The sequence below is a fragment of the Eptesicus fuscus genome, chromosome 14 (genome assembly GCF_027574615.1).
Source record: "Eptesicus fuscus isolate TK198812 chromosome 14, DD_ASM_mEF_20220401, whole genome shotgun sequence".
NCBI lineage: Eukaryota > Metazoa > Chordata > Mammalia > Chiroptera > Vespertilionidae > Eptesicus > Eptesicus fuscus.
In genome coordinates, this window is record NC_072486.1 from 48641892 (window position 1) to 48658980 (window position 17089).

General features: G+C 43.3%; 1 protein-coding gene across 1 annotated transcript in view; it reads right to left on the bottom strand.

Annotated features, from left to right (window-relative positions):
- Positions 1-17089, bottom strand: part of CNTNAP2 (contactin associated protein 2) — a 1332959-nt gene that overhangs the window by 659986 nt on the left and 655884 nt on the right. Inside the window, exon 12 of the mRNA XM_054726631.1 lies at positions 16243-16362. Within this exon, the coding sequence (XP_054582606.1) occupies positions 16243-16362 (120 nt within the window). The remainder of the gene's footprint in view (positions 1-16242; positions 16363-17089) is intronic.

The window sequence follows — 17089 nt, forward strand, 5'->3', positions numbered from 1 at the left end:
ATCAATCATATTATCTCTTATAGAGAGTCAATAATAGACACTGCAAGAAATATGATATCCTTTAAGCAAAAAGGAAAATAGTACTAGTAGTCGATAGTAAAAATTTGAATATTTCAATGAATTAAAAATATGACTTGAAAAACTATTTGGTTCTATAGTATTACATTACATGATTAAAAGTGAATAAGAGGTTTCTAGGTTAGGATGGTGAGTAAACATTGGCATCTAACATTTTTCCCTTCTGAAATCTCCACTAAAGCTCGGGTGTATATTATATATACACATACATACATGTATATACATTATACACACACACACACACACACGCACACACACACACACACATACACACACACACACACACACTTTTTTTTTCAAACCAAGACACTATTGAGAGTAAGGGGGAGAGCTATTAAATACTCACATCTGGGAAAGATGAGAAAAATGGGACTACGTTCAAAACATCAGTACATAGGGTCATTCTAACATAGAGTAAAGTTTAAAGTCAACAAACCCTCTTTACTGGTATAATAAACACATAACTAATGATTATTAGGAATCTGAGAAAAATTGAGGAGCTTAGAGGCCAAAAAAGAAAAAGAAAAAGAAAAAGTGAGCAGAATGAAGGGACTTGGAGAAAACTATGGGAGAAGGGAAAGAAAATGTGTGTTATCCTTGAGATATAAGAAAAGATATTGTACTCATGAAGCAATACTAGAGTTCTATTGAAAAGGAAGTTTTAGATGGAAAAAAGTTCTTTGATTTACAACCATGATGACAAGTCATTCTAGAAAGAGAGAGCAGAGAAATTGGAGGAGAAAAATCACAGACAGAAAACTGAAAAGGAATTTAAGGCATTGCCAGTGTGAAAATGAGCACCAGCTCACAGGGATGCAAATGGACCCAGTGTAAGACGTCATTATGACATTTCACAACAACCTGGACAAAAAGGAAGTTTTTCTAACTTCCAGAGGGAAGGATAGGTTATATTAAAAGATCAAGAAGCTACCAGAGGGTGTGCTACACCCAGGTGAGGGAGTACGATGAGAATGAGGAAGGCATGGGAAAGAGAAGCATAACTTCTAACATAGGGTGAGTTGAGGACATTCTTGAATGAGCAAACACTGGTGGTGAATAAAGCTTTTTTGATGATGGGATGCCTCAGATTCAGAGAGCAAATGGTACAGACTGGAGCAATGGGAAACTTCAGCAAGATGCCCACTGTTGTTTCAGTCTTTTAAAAATTGAAAACAGAGCATGTCGGCTTCTGTTCTGTAATTGGCTTGCTTCTACAATGTACTAATAAACTCCCTGCTGGCCCCTCGAGGTCCTGCTGCCTGCATCAGCTAAGGCCTTCATTTCATCTCTCACAAGCATGCTGCCTAATCTTAATCTTGAAACCAGAGGTACACCAAGCAAGCTGAAAAACAGAAGGGGCATATATGGTTCCAGTGAAGACTGTGAAACCAAGGGTCCTTATGACTGATTTAGTTTTAAATCCTAGCTCAGAGACCAAGCCTTTCCCCAGATAATCAGCAACCCCTGAGTCAGCAGAAGACAGAAGCTGGACCTGACAAATGGTCACAAGCCTGCTGGACCTCCGGCAGCTAAAGATAACAACTTGACCTAAGTTATGTTTCAGCTCCTGAGCCCTAAAATGGAACTGAGCCCTGGCTACCTTTCCATCAGACCAGACAGAGGGATGCTGGAAAAGACCTCAGAAATGTCCTCAAGGTCTGAAAAAATGATTTATTACCCTGACCCCACCTCTGACAATCCAGTTCCCATCACGACCCTGAACTCCTAACCCACAGTGTCTTGTGATTTTGCCCTGTATGATCTGTAACCTACACACCATCAGGGAGTTGTGTTTGTTTGTTTTTTAATAGCATAAGCTCCCTGCTTCCATATTGGCCAATTCAATATCAAACTATTGTTTTCTCTCTATACTGAAAACTCCTGCACTTCTTTGGGCCAGTGTGTGCCAGCAGGTGAACTCAAGAAAAAACTTCGGAGTTCCAGTAACAATCTAATCTAATAATAGACAAATATGCAAATTGACTGCACCTTCGCTACACTTAAGCCACGCCCACCAACCAAGCCACGCCCACCAACCAATCAGGATGGGTATGCAAATTACCCCAACAAAGATGGCGGCTAATTTGCATATCAAGACAGCATCGAAAGAAGCCAAGAGCTGCAGAAGGGAGTAAAGCTTCGAAGAAGCAAGCAAGCCGGGTGGGAGGAGAAGGGAGGAGCGAAGTCAGGGCTGGGGGCGAAGGGAAAAGCAGGCGGGCTGCAGGAGAAGGCGGGGCGGGGCGGGTGACAAGGGCGGAGCGGAGGCGGGGAAAGGGGCGAAGGGAAAAGCAGGCGGGCTGGAGGAGAAGGCGGGGTGGGGGACAAGGGAGGAGTGGAGGCGGGGCCGGGGGCGAAGGGAAAAGCAGGTGGCCTGGAGGAGAAGGTGGGGCGGGTGACAAGGGCGGAGCGGAGGCGGGGTAGAGTGCAGCAGGAAATCCTATTGCAGGATTTTTCCTGCAATGGGAACGCTAGTAGAATAAATAGTTATAGATATAAAAGAAAAAAGAGGAATAGAAATAGTAATGATGATGATGATGTAGCAAGTTCTTGGCTAGTATCACTTTTTAATGCTGACTTTTGGCTATGAGTCCTTGAACATTCTGTTTAGGCACATGTCTGGAAAGGCCTTTGGCCATTCTGGTGTATTGATAACAAGGCCTCAGTGCTCCCACCGGCCTTGACTATCCGGGGACCTGGCGTGGTTCCCACACCTCCCTAAATAGTGTTTTAAATCAGTGGTGGGGAACCTTTGTTCTCAAAAACTATGAGTAAAAACAGGACATAGGGTTAATAATTATGTGAAGGGAAGTCAGTTTAGTAAAGTCCTCTGTAAACAAATGCAAAAAGAGATTGTGACAACTTCATCCACAGATATATCTCATTCCAAAGTAATTTTCTCACTCTTTGGGAGTGAGCCAAACGCTGTCATGTGGCAGCCTTTCTGGATGGCACTGAGGAGCTCAGGGCTCCCCGTTAAAGGCAGGCTTAGGAAACATGACTCCAGTACTTGCCAGTTTAGAGAACATGTGGTATTGGTGCAGTTTATTATTAAACTTTCTTGGTTGCATCGATTAATCACAAGATAAAATGAGAGATTAATGACTAGATGAGATTCTCCCAACAAAATTGCCAGGGTCTGCGTGACATGGAAGTTGATGTCCTCAGAAGGCATGAAAGGAGACCCACAAAATTGAACAGCACAACAGAGGGTTTGGAGAGACACAAACACAAGTGTACTGGCTTTATGTTTCGCCAGAAGAACATTCCCAGTGAATAAGTGTGAGATTATTCTTGAGCTTTCTGGTTTTGATCTCAAAGCTATGAGCTGATCTTAACTGGATTTTTCCAAGTTATTTTCTTTTCCTCCTGCCTGATAGACAGGTTCAGACCCCAAATGTCAGAGGAAATCACACAGTAGTTCCCAGCCAGAGACAATGTGAAGCCATGCACAGCTTTTGAGCAGGGAGATCACATAAGGATATCAGTGCTTTTAAAACACCAAAAACTCAGTGTTTATACAGGAGTGGGGAAGGTTTGGCCCATGGGCCGTATAAGACTCACAGAATCATTTGGTCTGGCCCTGCCAAGGCATTAGGAATGTCTTAATTAAATATTTGACCAAATGCAGCTGGCTAATTTTTAAGTTGATAATTTTGTATGGCCCATGAATCCTATATAATAAAAGGCTAATATGCAAATTGCCCCCTCCACAGGGAATTCAAACAGGAGTTTGACAGGTGGTGGGGCTGGCAGGTGGCCAACTGTCCGCAGACCCTCCCCCTGGCTGGCCCCGCCCCTGGGTCACCCCCCCCACACCCTGATGGTGGTGGAGCCGGCCAGACAACTGACCTGGCTGGTCGGGTTGATCAGCCCCGATCGAGGTGGGCCTGGCCAGACCCCACCCATGCACGATTTCATGCACCAGGCCTCAAGTTCTACCTAATAAAATAGTAATATGCAAATTGACCTCACCTTCGCTATGCTCAAGCCACGCCCACCAGCCTAAGCCACGCCCACCAGCCAATCAGGGAGACTATGCAAATTAACCAACAAAGATGACGGCTAATTTGCATATGCTGAGGGAGGGAGGAGTGAAGACTGAAGACAACTTAGAAGGAAGAGGGAGGAAAAGCAGAAAGCAAGGTGGCTGCCAGAGGGAAAGCCTGGGCGGGGCGGAGCGGGGCAGAGCGGGGCAGGTGCAGCGGCCGCAACAGTGGCGGCAGCAGCAGCGCACGTGGCCGCAGCGGCCGCTTGCAGGATTCTTCTTGCAAATGGGCTACTAGTAAGATTATAAATATCCAAATAGCCCTTGGAAGAAAAAAGGTTCCTCACCACTGATTTAAAACACTATTTAGGGAGGTATGGGAACCACGCCAGGTCCCTGGATAGTCAAGGCCGGTGGGAGCACAGAGGCCTAGTTATCAATACACGAGAATGGCCAAAGGCCTCTCTAGACATGTGCCTAAATGGAATGTTCAAGAACTCTGAGCCTGGGAATCCTAATCAGGCCAAGAGACCATGAGTGTGTGCAAGGACACACAGTACACTGTGCCCGTCAGTGGCCAATATGATTGATATAACTATTGGCAAGAAGCCTTCTTTGTTTAAATGGTATAAAAGTAGGTTCCTGAGCAGCTAGTTGGCTGGAGTCAGCTGAGAATGGAGTAAAAAGAAGTCTGCTAGGGGGAGCAGCTGGGCAGGAGAGACAGAAGCAGCTGCTGAACCGGAGATCTCAGGTACCACTATGATGTGAGGCGGTGAGTTTAGGAGGCAGTGTGTGGCTGCTCAGATAATAGCTGTGGGTAGAGACTGGTGCTGCTCTATGGGAAAGATATATATTCACCAGCCGGTGTCCAGCTGCCTGCTTGTATGGACTTTGCTGTGAAGACAGTTCTTAGTCTGATGGCTATATGACCACTGGCTTCAGCAATAAAGACTAATTCTTATATACCCACAACCTCTCATGGCTTCTCTGTCTAAGACCCAGCTTCCCAGGCAGAGGGGCTCAGACCTGACACGTGTTACTAGTGAGCAGAGGATAAAGGAGGAACTTGGACTAAGTTCCCAACATTTAGTACAGTGGGCAGGGTTCAAGCAGGAGCCAGCCCCGGTATAGTTGAATGGGAAAATTTAGAAGAATACATGGTCTCACAGTCACTCAAAACAACTCAGAGCAGCAGATTCCTATAAGGCTCCTGCTGCTGCTCTGACAGGAGGTTTGTAAAAATATTTGGAGGTGGGTGCCTTTGCATCTGGGGGAAGCATTCTGAAGGCAACCAAGGTGACTGTGAGGGGCCTGATAGAGATGAAAGCTGCTCATCTGGACTCTGTCTGGTGTCCTGCATGCCCTTTCTGGATCCTGTCCCATGTCATGGGCCTTCTCCTTTTTTTTTTTTCTTTTTTCTTTTTTGGTTTAAAGTTCAAAAACCACCTGTGAAGTTCTGTAGTCTCAGCCTGTCGCCATGATTGACACACAGTGAGGAGGGTTAGGCCTGGCAGGTGGATGCCATCTGTGGCACCCAAGAGTGAACCCAGAGGGAGGCAGGCGAGCGGGTCATCAGTTTGGAAGAAGAGCTCTTTTCAGGCCGCGTTTGATCAGTGAGTTGGCTCCTAGACTTTCAATTGAAGCTGTATGAGCAGAATTGAATTCCAGGATTTATAGTGATTGTGAGGAGCTGAAATAGCTGAGCCGGGACGCGTGAGTTGTCGCTGAGTGATTGCAAAGGTTTATAACAAAGACGGCCTGCCAGAGGTGGACAGAGGAGGGGTGACTGAAAAGACCTGGAACAGAGCTTTCTACCTGTGGGTTAATGACAGAGGAGGTAAAACGAGGTTAGGAGATGGGAAGAGGAGACAGAATGCCTTTGATGAAAAAACAAGTGTAGGAAATAAAATGGAAAAATCCAGGCGTACACTTCGGGCCATGAACATGTCAGAGAAACAGTTCATGGCACAGAGAAACAGGAAGGGGCGAGAAGTGCGGTCCTGCCAGACTTGTGAAAGTTAATAACCCTCATAGAGAATGGGAGGCTGTGCATGTCCTCATTTCCAGTGATTTCCTTTCCAAACAGGGAAGAATGAGGCACAGTGAGTAACCTCGTTAAACATAATAGATGATACCCACTGATTCCTTTCAATCCTGTTACTTTCTCAAAATAAATTTTGTCAGATTCAGTTCAAGATTTTACATTGAACTAGATCTTGGGTATATATCTTAAATTATCCTAAAAGTTGGGTGCAAACCATGAGGGATGATTAACCTAAGTACACAGGATGTGTACCAGTTATCCTATAAAGCTCTCTATATTAGAGAAAACACTTGTAGTTTAATTAAGAGAGAAAATTAATAATAATTGCCTAATGGTTTACATACTGATTTCATTGATAATGTGTTCTCTGATGAAAAACCCCAAGGCATTAGTTGGACAATTAACAAGTAAATAGTTTATAGCAGCATTGCTGTCCAAACCACAGATAATGAATTCGAGCTGTGTAAGGATGTTTTGATGATGATAATGAAAAGATCTGAATAAGTGATGCTCACTTTTAAAATCAAATTACAAATCATACTACAGAATCCAAAATGATGAGGTTTTTTTGTATGTACACATGTGACTGTATATATGTATGTACATGTACACACAGTAACTATTAAGCCTGTCTAAGAAGTCACCATAACATACTAGTTGTGTGAACTAGGACTTAATTTCTCTGAGCTTTGGTCTCTTCATTAAAAAAATGAGATTGAGAATAATATTTCCTACCTTGTGGGGTTATTGTGAATCACAGGATGAGTTAATGTGTGTAATGTACTGGGAATAGTGCCTGGCATTTAGTTAGCCCTCAGGAATATATAGAGCTCCAAGTATAAAATGTAGCATCTTTAGTACACATTTTCTAACATGTAATTCTTATCTCCACTGGTAAGCAATTTTGATTTCTGCCTATCTATATTTTTAAATTTTCCTAAATTGAACAATATTTTAAAATAAGACAAATAATAACAAACCTTAATAATTTATGAACTAAATGTGATGCTATTACTCAAAAGATAAGAATAAATGTAGATGGAATGATGGATAATCTACAGAGGTACACAGGTAGGTGCAGCAAGCAGAATAGAAAGATGGCGCCCTAGATTCCTGCCATCTGGTGTGTACTCCTTGACCCCCTCCTGGAATGTGGATGAGATATCACTCCTGTGATTAGTTACCCCACATGGCAAAGGTGAAGACCTTTTGCTGATATAAGTAAGGTCCCTAATCAGTTGCCTTAAGTTAATCAAACAGGTGAATATCCTGGGCGGGCATGACCTAATCAGGTGAGGCCTATAAAGAGAGTATAGAGGTAACAGATGTCCCTTTACTGACATGTGTGAGAGGGACTTATGGCTGGAACCTGGGTGCAGCCTCAGGAACTGGAAGCAATCCATAGCAAAGAGCCAGCAAGAAAGTGGAGCCTTCAGTCTTCAAACCATAAGGAGCTGGATTCTGTCAACAACCTGAATGACCTTGGAGGAGGATCCTGGGCCTCAGATGCACCACAGCCCTGCTGACCCCTTCATTTCAGCCCGGAGACCCTGAGCAGTCAAGCAGCTAATGTGCAACTCCTGACCCAGGGACACTGTGAATAATAAATTGGTGTTATTGTAAGCTGCTAAGAAAATGAATATGATAGGAAAGGACTACTTTGTTTTGCTGGGGGGTTAATGGGAATAGGAGTGGGCAGGTAGGCCCATGCTACTTTCCACTAGAACCCAAGGTTCTCACCTCAGTGACCTATTTCGCCTACCCACACTGCACTACTGAAACTTAGCGAAGTACAGCAATGAATTACATGATATTACTGAGTGTGATGGCTGAAAAACTTGAGTAATATGCTCTCTATAAATATTAGATTAAAAAGGCATAAACAGCTTTTACCATTATAGAGGATAATAGAATTTGATCAGCTAAATCCCAGGGCTTTATATAGCACAAATTATGTAAATGAACTTAATGGCGTTTTGATGAAACTACAAAACTAGTGCTAGAGAGAGTGAGGAGGTGTTCCTTATTTCGACTTTAAACTTAACACGCTACAGCACAGATGCTTACTTAAGTTTTAAAAAATTGAATATGAATGCAAAGAGAGTTATAAAGAACATGACTGAGGCTAGACTATTAAGAAAAACTTTGCTTCTGATTTAGGGATAAGCATAAGTGTCCAAGGACAGTGGCTGGATCTAGCTTTATCTACTGTTGCTATTAATCACTAAAGGCCTGGTGCACGAAAATCTCCTCAGCCCGGCCTTCGTCCTCTGGGAATGTCCCGTGGGGAGCAGGCCTAAGCTGTCAGTTGGACATCCTTAGTGCTGCTGTGGAAGTAGGGGAGGCTCCTACCACTGCTGCTGAGCTCGCCAGCCCTGAGCCTGGCTTCTGGCTGAGTGGCACTCCCACTGTGGGAGTGCACTGATCACCAGAGGGCAGCTCCTGTGTTGAGCAAGATTAGGTTGAACCAGCTCTCCGACATCCCCTAAGGGGTCCCGGATTACGAGAGTGCACAGGCCAGGCTGAGGGTATCCCACTGGTGTGCACGATCAGGGCCGGGGAGGGACGCTGGAGGTTGGCCAGCCGGGGAGGGACTATGGGAGGGCTCCAGGGTGTTTCCAGCCCGTCTCACTCAGTCCTGATCAGCTGGACCCCAGTAGCAAACTAGCCTACCAGTTGGAGCGTTTGCCCCTGGTGGTCAGTGCACATCATAGTGAGGGGTTGAGCGGCCTTAGCATATTGTTAGCATATTACACTTTGATTGGTTGAACGGACCACCGGATGACCGGACACTTAGCATATCAGGCTTTTATTATATAGGATTGGGCAGGAAAAAACTAAATGAAGTGTTAAATACAAAAGTCCCAGGTTTCTAGGTGAAAATGTTGGTAAATATCTTAAGGAAATAGAAATAAGAATCTGTAATTCTAGAAAAATATACAAAGGAAAAAGGTACATATTAGAAATATCATTAAAATTATATTTATATTTATAATAAAAAATTTTCAGGGAGATCATAAAAAATGGAGAAGGAAAGTGAAGATAACAACCTTCACATTTTATAATGTGTCCCTAAGATCTAAAGAGGAGACCAGGCTTTGACTTGCACAGAATGATGAATTCTTCTGTAAAGGATTCAATGAATATATTCTCTCCTCAATGTCAAGTGCACAGCCCTTAAAACGCTTTGTCACTCAGGGCACCCCTGAATTCAGAGCAGTGAAGCTCTGAACTGCAGATAGGCAAAAGAAGAATTGCGTAGTCCAGGAACTTCCTCATGAAAAAAAATAAAGAGTGCCCATTTATGTCAAACTCGGTCAAGAAATGAGTACATTCAAACTTCTTTGAGGCAGGAGGATTTTGTCTCTAAATTATTTGACTGCAAGTGGTGATATTTTTCTCTTATGTTCTGTGGTAATAGAATTTTTTTCCCTTTTTTTAAATGGAAGGCACCGTAAAGATCAACTCATGCCAATTCCTACATTTTACTTACAAGGAACCTGAGACAAAGAGATTAATCTATGTGCTCAAGTCCTTCAGGGAATCTGTACAGAATCTGCCTACAGGGCAGCTTGACAAGGTTGAATTCCAGGCACCGAAGGCAACAGAGAGGCGTCCTGTCCTAAGGTGCCCCTGCTCATCACTGTCCCATCTCACTGCGTATCCACCTGCCAATCATTTCCATTCCTAGCTCACCAGCCACAGTCTGGCCAACTCAGCTTCCTAAAGATCCATCAAACCAATCCTCTTCTTAACTGAAGGCCACCTCCTGCAATCTCAGTTTCTAATCCCAGATACAACAGTGGCTTTCTAACTTGCCTCCCTACTTTATGTCTGGGTCTTCATCAGAGACTCTTATTCGCAGCTGCCAAAGCCACACTTTAAAAACACAATGTCATGTCCAGCTAGCATGGCTCAGTGGTTGAGCATTGACCTATGAACCAGGAGTTCACAGTTAGATTCCTGGTTAGGACACATGCTGGGGTTGTGGGCTCAATCCCCAATTGGGGGTGTGCAGGAGGCAGCCAATCATTGATGTTTCCATCTCATCATTAGTGTTTTTCTCTCTCTCTCCCTCGCACTTCCTCTCTCTGAAATCGATAAAAACGTATTTCTAAAAATTACGATGTCATCTATTGTTTCCTTTCCCCTCAGGATCAAGTTTCAACTGCTTTGCATCCCATTCAAAGCATTTTAGAAGTTCCCTTCACCCCATTTCTGGGCCCCGTAACTCAACTCCCGGGTCAGCTGTTTTGTGGAAGGTTTTTCTGGTTCCTGAGTTTAGGCTAACTGCCCATCCCATGGTTCCCAAAGTTGTCTGTGCAGGTGCTTTGGGTGGTTCATCCCTGCATCCTGCCTGCTGGGACTTTCCATACTTCTGGAATGCAGCCTCACTTTATACACATTTGCATTGATTCAGTCACTCCTATCCCCCAACTCTTCTCCTCATTCTCTAGGACCCAAGCAGTCACTTCATCATTCATCATTCACACGGATGGCCCACAAAATGCTCTTAGACACTTTTCTTCCACGTACTCTCGATTACAGTCCCCTGCACACCTACGGACTTCATCACTGGAAACCCATTTTCTATTCGGTTCCTCTGAGCTTGTTCCTGAGGTGCCTCTCCCCTGTTCACATCATCCCCTTAGTGATGTTATCATTTCTCATGTATTTATAAGCTAACAATTAGCATGTTTATATCTCTAATACAAATATCCTTTTGGGGCTTTACCCAACTGCAATATTTGCATCTCCATTTGGATGGCATATGGCATCTCATAATTAACTAGGTCAAAACTGAATTTTTGAAATTCCTCTAAATCTGTTCTTCCCTTAATTTTCCTCATCTCCCAAACAGTACTATAATTCATTCAGTCATTCAATTCATATACTCAGTAGTTCTTCTTCTTTTTTTTTTTTTGGAAACCCTCACCCAAGGATATGTTTGTTTGTTTGTTATTGATTTTAGATAGAGAGGAAGGGAGAGAAACACCGATTCTAGAGAATCAATCTGCTGCCTCCTGTATGTACCCTGACCAGAGACTGAACCTGCAACCTCTGGTTAAAGAGAGAAAGTACCATCATCCCATCATCAATCTGTTGCTTCCTGTATGTATCCCAACCAGGGATCCGACCCCCAACCTGGGAATGTGGCCTGACTGGGAATCAAGCCTGTGACCCTTCAGTGCTTGGGACAATTCTCCAACCAACTGAGCCACACCAGCCAGGGCTCAGGAGTTATTCTTGATAACTGTCTAGAATCATGCTTAACTAACCCGTCACCAACACTGACACTACCTTCAAACTAGACCTATAATCCCTGTCTTTCTCATCATTTAAACTGTCACCATCCTAGTCCAAGGCAGCAGCACCTCTTCCCTGGACTTGTACAACAACTTCCCATCTGGTCCCAGTGCTTTGACCCAGTCTCTCAGAGAACCCCAAGTGGGGATTTTAATGAAGACCCTTCCATTCTCTTGCCTAAAACCTCTGCAAGATTCCTACCTACTATATTAAAAATATAATTGGGGAATTAAAACCCAAGCATTTTTCCACAACAGCAATCCCACTGCCTGGCTGCTCTGGCCCTGCCTACGTGCCCACTGCACGCTCAGCTCCTTCAGCTCACTCTGCCTCAGGCTTCTGTGTCTCAGTTCTTTGCAAGGAAACAATCTTGGGTGCCTTGGGCATGAATTTATAGGACTCATTTCCCTTCCTCTCCTTTTTGAGTGCCTTGTCTCTTTTTATACTTTATATTTTGGCTAAATGGTTGCTTCCTCAGAGAGGTCTTTTCTAAAACACTCTATCCAAAATAAATCCTCACAATTCCATTATTTTTCTTTCTAAGAGAGTTACTTATTTGTTTACTTTTTAACGCTTGTTTTTATTATAAGTTGTGAGCACCATAAAGGCATTTACTATATCCATTTATTCTCACACAGCACAGCTCCTGGCACACAGTGAATGTATACATGAAAAAAAAAAACAAAAAACCTGGAAAAAGGATCCCAGAGGAATCTACACTAATAAAAGAGTAACATGCTAATTGACTGTATTTTTGTGACGCCCACCAGCCATTCAGGATTGAGGATGCAAATTAATTCAACAAAGATGGTGGGTTAATTTGCATATGCAGGTGCCAAGCGGCCGGGGGCGGGGGTGGGACCCTTGCGTGGTCGCCATGGTGACAATGCAGGCGTTCTGCACCACCCCAGCCGCTCCAGGCCTCTGGGCAGTGTGGGAAGGCGGAAAAGTGGCTCCGGGCCAGAGCGGAAAGGCGGCTCCAGCCAGAGTGAAGGTGGTGCCAGCAGCCAGGGGAAAGAAGGCCCATTCTTGCACAAATCTTCGTGCATCGGGCCTCTAGTATATATATTTACTTTCTACCTCAATTTACTGTTTGGGGTAGATGTTTGCTGCCAGTGAGGTTTCTTTACTTAAAATTTTTACTTCTTTCTCAGAGAAGATGTCTTGCTTCCATTTTTGAAATATGTGATATATTCAACAGTGATAAACACCCAATTACATTTGGGTTCCTGAGGAGTGGGGCAGCTCTATTATTTAATAGAAAGGCTATAAAGTAAGGTGCATATACAATTTCTCATGACACAGAGTGATATATCAAGTCTTCATAGACAATCTCACACTGTCACTCCCTCCTCTTTTTCAACATATATCTCTTGGAAAAGGAACAGCCCAAGCCACGCTTTGTGGTACCCTGCTCTCCTAACGGTGTCAAGTTTAACTTCTTTACAGATGAAGGAAGAGTTAATAGATGGCAAACTGTCACATCGTGCCTGCTGACCTTCAAGGGTCCCTGACACACTGATGTCCATAACTATCTTGTGTGACAGCAGAAAAATATGCTTGTTGCAGAAGGTTAGACTGTTTTCTTCATTGTTCAGACTGTATAAAGAACACTGCACTCAACTGCAGCCATACTCCATAAGTGAGCTATTGATGACAAGGAGATCCATGCTTCTGAGTGATGGCTTAAATTGACAGAAAGGTCATCTCTCCAGAAAGTAAACAGTTTTTCATTGTATGTATTATTCACATAAAGAATGTATTCATTATGGTTTGGCTTTGCTTTCTAATTACCTTTTGAAATGCATATAGGCAAATAACTAAAGTAAATTCATAATTTTCCAAGCACAATCAGGATGTCTTGAGGATACTAGTTGACATTAATTGATATATATATATATATATATATATATATATATATATATATATATTATATACACATGAGAGAGAGAGAGAGAGAGAGAGAGAGAGCGCAAAATCAAGATTCTTTCAGATTTAAACAAGTTCTCATAGATTATACTTTATAGAGTGAAGATGAACAAGAAAGTTCCTGAGGCCATTAACAAGCCAAACAAACAACTCTTATGTCAAGCTTTCTGGTCTGTGAATTCTTCCTCTCTGTTATACTTAGAATACTCAGCACTTGAGGAAATTTTTGGGAGGATAGCTGCTATTTTACCATTTTCTCTACAGGCCTTTCATCCTACACTCATGTCTTCATCATTCTCTTCTCTGTTCTGTTCCATAGGCAGCCTGGGTCCTGATGCTGCTGAAAGTTGTCCATTGGGGTCTGCTTGCCTGGGTTCTCGGTTATAGCTGCACAAACCTATGTCCGTTGCACGCCTACTGAATCAAAGTCTCCAGAGCTGGAGCCAATAAGGTTGTATAGAAAAGGGGGAAAAAGCTCCATGCATGATTCTAAAGCATGATATCCATCCTCAAGAACCATTGCCTTGCACATATCTGAATTTGCGTCTTGCCTGAGTGATAGAGTAAGTTATTTAACTCACTAGTGCTTCCAAAAATACTAGCATCCCACTGCTGGCAACCTTTACTGAAAATTAACTGTGTGTCAGGTAATATGCTAACAACCATATGCAGATATCTTATTTCATTCATATAATAATGCTATGAGGTAGAGATTATTATCAAACTGTTTTACAGGGAAATAGACTGAGGCTTATTGAGTTTAATCAAGTTAATAAGGTAGCCAAGATTATATGTTTACTGATTCATGGGACCAGGATACAAAGCCAGGTAGTCTGAGTAAGGACTCTATCAGGATACCTGGCCTAGGGCAAGCAGTCCAGTAGCAGTCATCACCAGTAGCATTATGGGATCATTATCCTTGTCAGATTGCTCAGGAGTTCACATGCAGTGCTGATCCTCCCCTGCAGCCAGTGAGCAGTGCATGCCACACACCCTTCTCTGGGATTTAGAGGGGAAACAGGAGTTTTAGAGGTAAAATAGGACAAGTTTAGGGCATTTTGGAAATTAAGGGGACCATGGAGGAAACACAGGGCTGCAGAGCAGCAGAGGTATATTTCCATAGAATAGGGAACTGAAAAGCTGCAATAGGTACATTTCCATAGAATGAGGGAGCTGGGAACAGCACAAGGTCTATATTTACAAAATAAAGGGAAGGAAGCTCTTCATCCACAAGAAGAAAAAGAAAGCCCAAAAGGAATAGGAAAACAATAAGGCAGGGGGGACCTCACATGTCTCCTGTGAGGTTTGACCTTTGAGCCCAGGAGTTACTATAGTAACCAGTCTAAGGGAATAGTGACCAATCAGAGGGGATGTCAAGGCACCAAGATCTGCAGCCCTTATAAGCCATAGGGAAAAGGAACTCAGTGGGACTCTTCCCCCCCCCCCCCCCCCACGTGGGAGTCTGTACTTGTTCTTTAATAATTTTCCACCTTTACTATTGTTATAATGTTATGGTCATAAGGAAACCCCTCTAATGTGTGAAATGATTATTGTATGAAACGTTTGCTGTGTGGAGACCCCAATACTCTGTAACTTCCAAATTGGTGAACACCCCACTATCTTGATGTGAACGCCCTAAACCCTTAAAGTGTAAACGCCCTGCTCCTAGCATAAGGCACACCTTCTGGCCCACACTGATAAGACACAAGTTGTTTACGAAGGGCTATATAAGCACCCGACCTTCTTCAGGCGACATCTGCCAGATAGAGGTCTTCACATCGCTCCATGAGACGAGCCCCTGACTGACTGCTCTGCTCTGCTGTGTGAGCCTGAACCAACTGCGGCCGCCTGTCTGTCTCCGTCTTCCTCGTCCGTCCTTCATTGTGCATCACCAGGTGGCCTTTGCTGGAGCCTAGGACCCACTAGGAATAGGTAAATAAACCTTGTGTGATTGCATACTAATTCTGTCTTGTGTGTTCATGTGTTCCGGTTCGGCCCAGCTGTCGAGACATTGAAGTACCAGGGGATAGGCCGTTATTTCTGACTCCTGGTCACCTGCATTTGTCCCACTAAGTCTAGACAGATAATTAATTAATTGGGGCATAATTGGGACAACTATACCACCTTCTGTCTGTCGATTCATTCTTTGGCTCCAGCAGACAAAGAATCCGGGACTGGCTCCGGTGGACAAAGACTCTGGGACGTCCTGCCCAGGGGAACACCGTGTGTTCCAGTCCAAAAATTCCATTTCAGAGAGTAAGTTGTCACCCAGTGCCTGATAGAAAATAGGCTCCAGAAAGCTGTCCATCTTACGCACTGTGGTGGGAGTTTGCAAGAGCCCCTGAAATTTAATATGGAACAGGGGGAACACTAGGTTCTCTTCCCAAGCAGATAAATTTCATGAAAGCTACAGGCAAGTTTTGCCTTTGCCAGATGGGATTTCAGCCCCCAGAAGGGTTCCTTTTATAACTATGGGGAGCAGAGGAACTATGAGAGTGGTCTGTGGGCTTCCTGTAGCATGGGCAGTGTGGAAGCTGAGCAGAGGTGCTGACCTTCCCCAGGCTAGGTACCTGCAGGGGCTGCTTCATGGATCAGCGCTTTCCATGGAGTTCAACCTTTCTGGTTCACGTTCTGGGGTTTCTCCCTACCTCAGAGGTTTTTAAAATGCATTTTTTATTGTTATAGTCAGAAGGTAGATTTTGGTTTTTTTACATACAGTGCCGGAAAGTATAATTGCTTTAGAGATACATTGCACCATCTATTTACCTAACAAATCATTCAATATTTAGTTTATTGTGTGTTGTCATAGAAATTGCAGAAGAAACAAACTTCAGCGGCAGCACTTATTTTCAACACATAGAAAAGCAATGCTCATGAAACGTAAATATGGCATCGTTACCTGTCATGTTGCAGTACACTTTCAGAGGCCCCAGCGGTCCACTGCCATCAGGATCTATCCAGTAGTAATTTGACGTCTGCCCTAGGTGTTTGTACGCTTCGCAGGACGGCTCATAGATGGCTGCAAAGAAATGTCCTACGTGAGCACAGCACGGAACAAATGGCTCCCCAGACAAATGCCCCAGGAACACATCACATACTGGCTAACCACTGCTGAGGACTGCATCCTCTTGCTAGAATGAGCATTCTTTCCTCTACATTTACTCTATAAGCATTTCTGTCCTAACAAAGATAATAAGTTCCTGCTAAGGTTTTATTATTGGGAAATAGTCTTAAAAAAATCATGAAATTGTTAACTTGAGGTAATGTTCATTGTATTAGGGCTCACGATCATAGAAAAAAATGAATCTATAGATATTTATAGATACCATCTTCTTACTGTAAGGGCTGTTATTTTACAGGATAAGTGTTGTCTGCTTTGCTTGACCATCAACTAAGAGATCACACACACACACACACACACACACACACACACACACACACCCTCAGTACATTTTTTGTATAGTGGTATAAATTTCACAAGATTTGTATTCTTCATTTATTTCAGGAAAAAGGAAAGAAATGCCCCTGCTTCATTTTGTTACAGATGCTTTAATTACATCAAATCTTGTTGGTGTAGAAAGCTGCCATTGATGTAATTGAATTACAGGTTCTTTTTCATTGTTTTCCTTTTTGTTCCCATGCTCCTGACACATTTTCTCTTCTTGGAGATGCCAACTGTTTTCCAAAGTACAAAATGGACATTTACATGTCACCTCTGTAGTGAGAACTTCCAAAATGTTATTGCA